The 1203-nt window shown below is 45.7% G+C and overlaps 1 protein-coding gene across 1 annotated transcript in view; it reads right to left on the minus strand.

Moving 5' to 3' along the window:
* The window catches only part of LOC130587863 (methanethiol oxidase-like), a 12513-nt gene extending 11820 nt beyond the window's left edge, over positions 1-693 (minus strand). The window contains exon 1 of the mRNA XM_057388831.1: positions 651-693. Within this exon, the coding sequence (XP_057244814.1) occupies positions 651-693 (43 nt within the window). The remainder of the gene's footprint in view (positions 1-650) is intronic.
* Positions 694-1203: the final 510 nt, after the last annotated feature.

The following is a 1203-nucleotide window of genomic DNA, read 5'->3' on the forward strand; positions in this document are numbered from 1 at the left end:
GGAATTTCTCCCACCGGAGGGATTGGGAAAGCTCCTCCTTTTTCCTTGGATTTTTCCCTGCAAATCCAACCCCATAAATCGGGATTTAGGGCAGAAAAAATCCGGGGRAAATCCCAAATTTCGAGCGAGAAAATCAAATTATCCTCAGAAATTTTTTAAATAATCCAAATCCCGAAATATTCCTGGGATTTTTTGGGAATGCGACATAAAAAATTCCTTCTCCTGGACAGACAATTCCCCACCTTTTGGGGTTTGGGAATTGGGAAAAAAAAAATCCGTTTGGGGTTTGGAAAAAGGGAAAAAAATCAATTTGGGGTTTGGAAAATGAGAAAAAAAAATCCCATTTGGGGTTTGGAAAACGGAGGGGGGAAATCAATTCGGGGTTTGAAAAATGGAAAAAAAAATCAATTTGGGATTTGGAAAATGGGGAAAAAATCTATTTGGGATTTGGAAAAACGGAAAAAAATCTATTTGGGGTTAGGAAAAAGGAAAAAAAATCCCAATTTTTTGGGAAAAGGGAAAAAAATCCCAATGTTTTCTGCCTGTCAGAGCCACGAAATCCCAAATTCCCGTTCCCGAAAAATTCGGGAAGCAGCCGAGMGGCAAAAATTCCCAAATTTTCTCCTTTTGGAAGCAGCGGAGCCTCTTACCTGCGCCGGATTTCACCTGCGGAGGGAAGGATTTCGCTTCCATCATTCCAAAAAATAAAAAATTCCTGGGAAGAGGAAAAGGAGGAGGAGAAGCAGCAGCTCCGGGAGGCTCCAAAAAAAATTAAGGATCGAGAGAAGGAAGGGCTGGAAATAAAAAGGGAGAGGAAAAGGGGAGGATCCCAAAAATCCCCGCGGGCGCGGGAGGGAACGGGAACGGGAACCGGGACCGGTCGGAGCTTCCCCGTCCGGAATGGGGGGAAGGGAAAAAAAAAAAAAGAAAATCAAAATAAAATTAAATCCAATTAAATCCCACATTCCCGACGGCGCCGAGGATTTTCGGGAGTTTGCAGATGTTTATCGGGAAAAGGGGGAGGAGGGGAGATGAAAAAAAGGGGCCCCGGTTGGGGTTTTTAATTGCGGCGGTTGGGGCTGAGTCAGACGCGGATTCGGCTTTGGGCGCCGAGAGGGATTTGGGGATCGGGGATTTGGGGGGTTTTGGGGGGTTTGGGGATGGTGGGACCGAGGGATTTGGGGATTTGGGCACTTTGGGATG

This window comes from Malurus melanocephalus, unplaced genomic scaffold (assembly GCF_030028575.1).
Source record: "Malurus melanocephalus ecotype Western Australia unplaced genomic scaffold, MMel_1.1 scaffold_2588, whole genome shotgun sequence".
NCBI lineage: Eukaryota > Metazoa > Chordata > Aves > Passeriformes > Maluridae > Malurus > Malurus melanocephalus.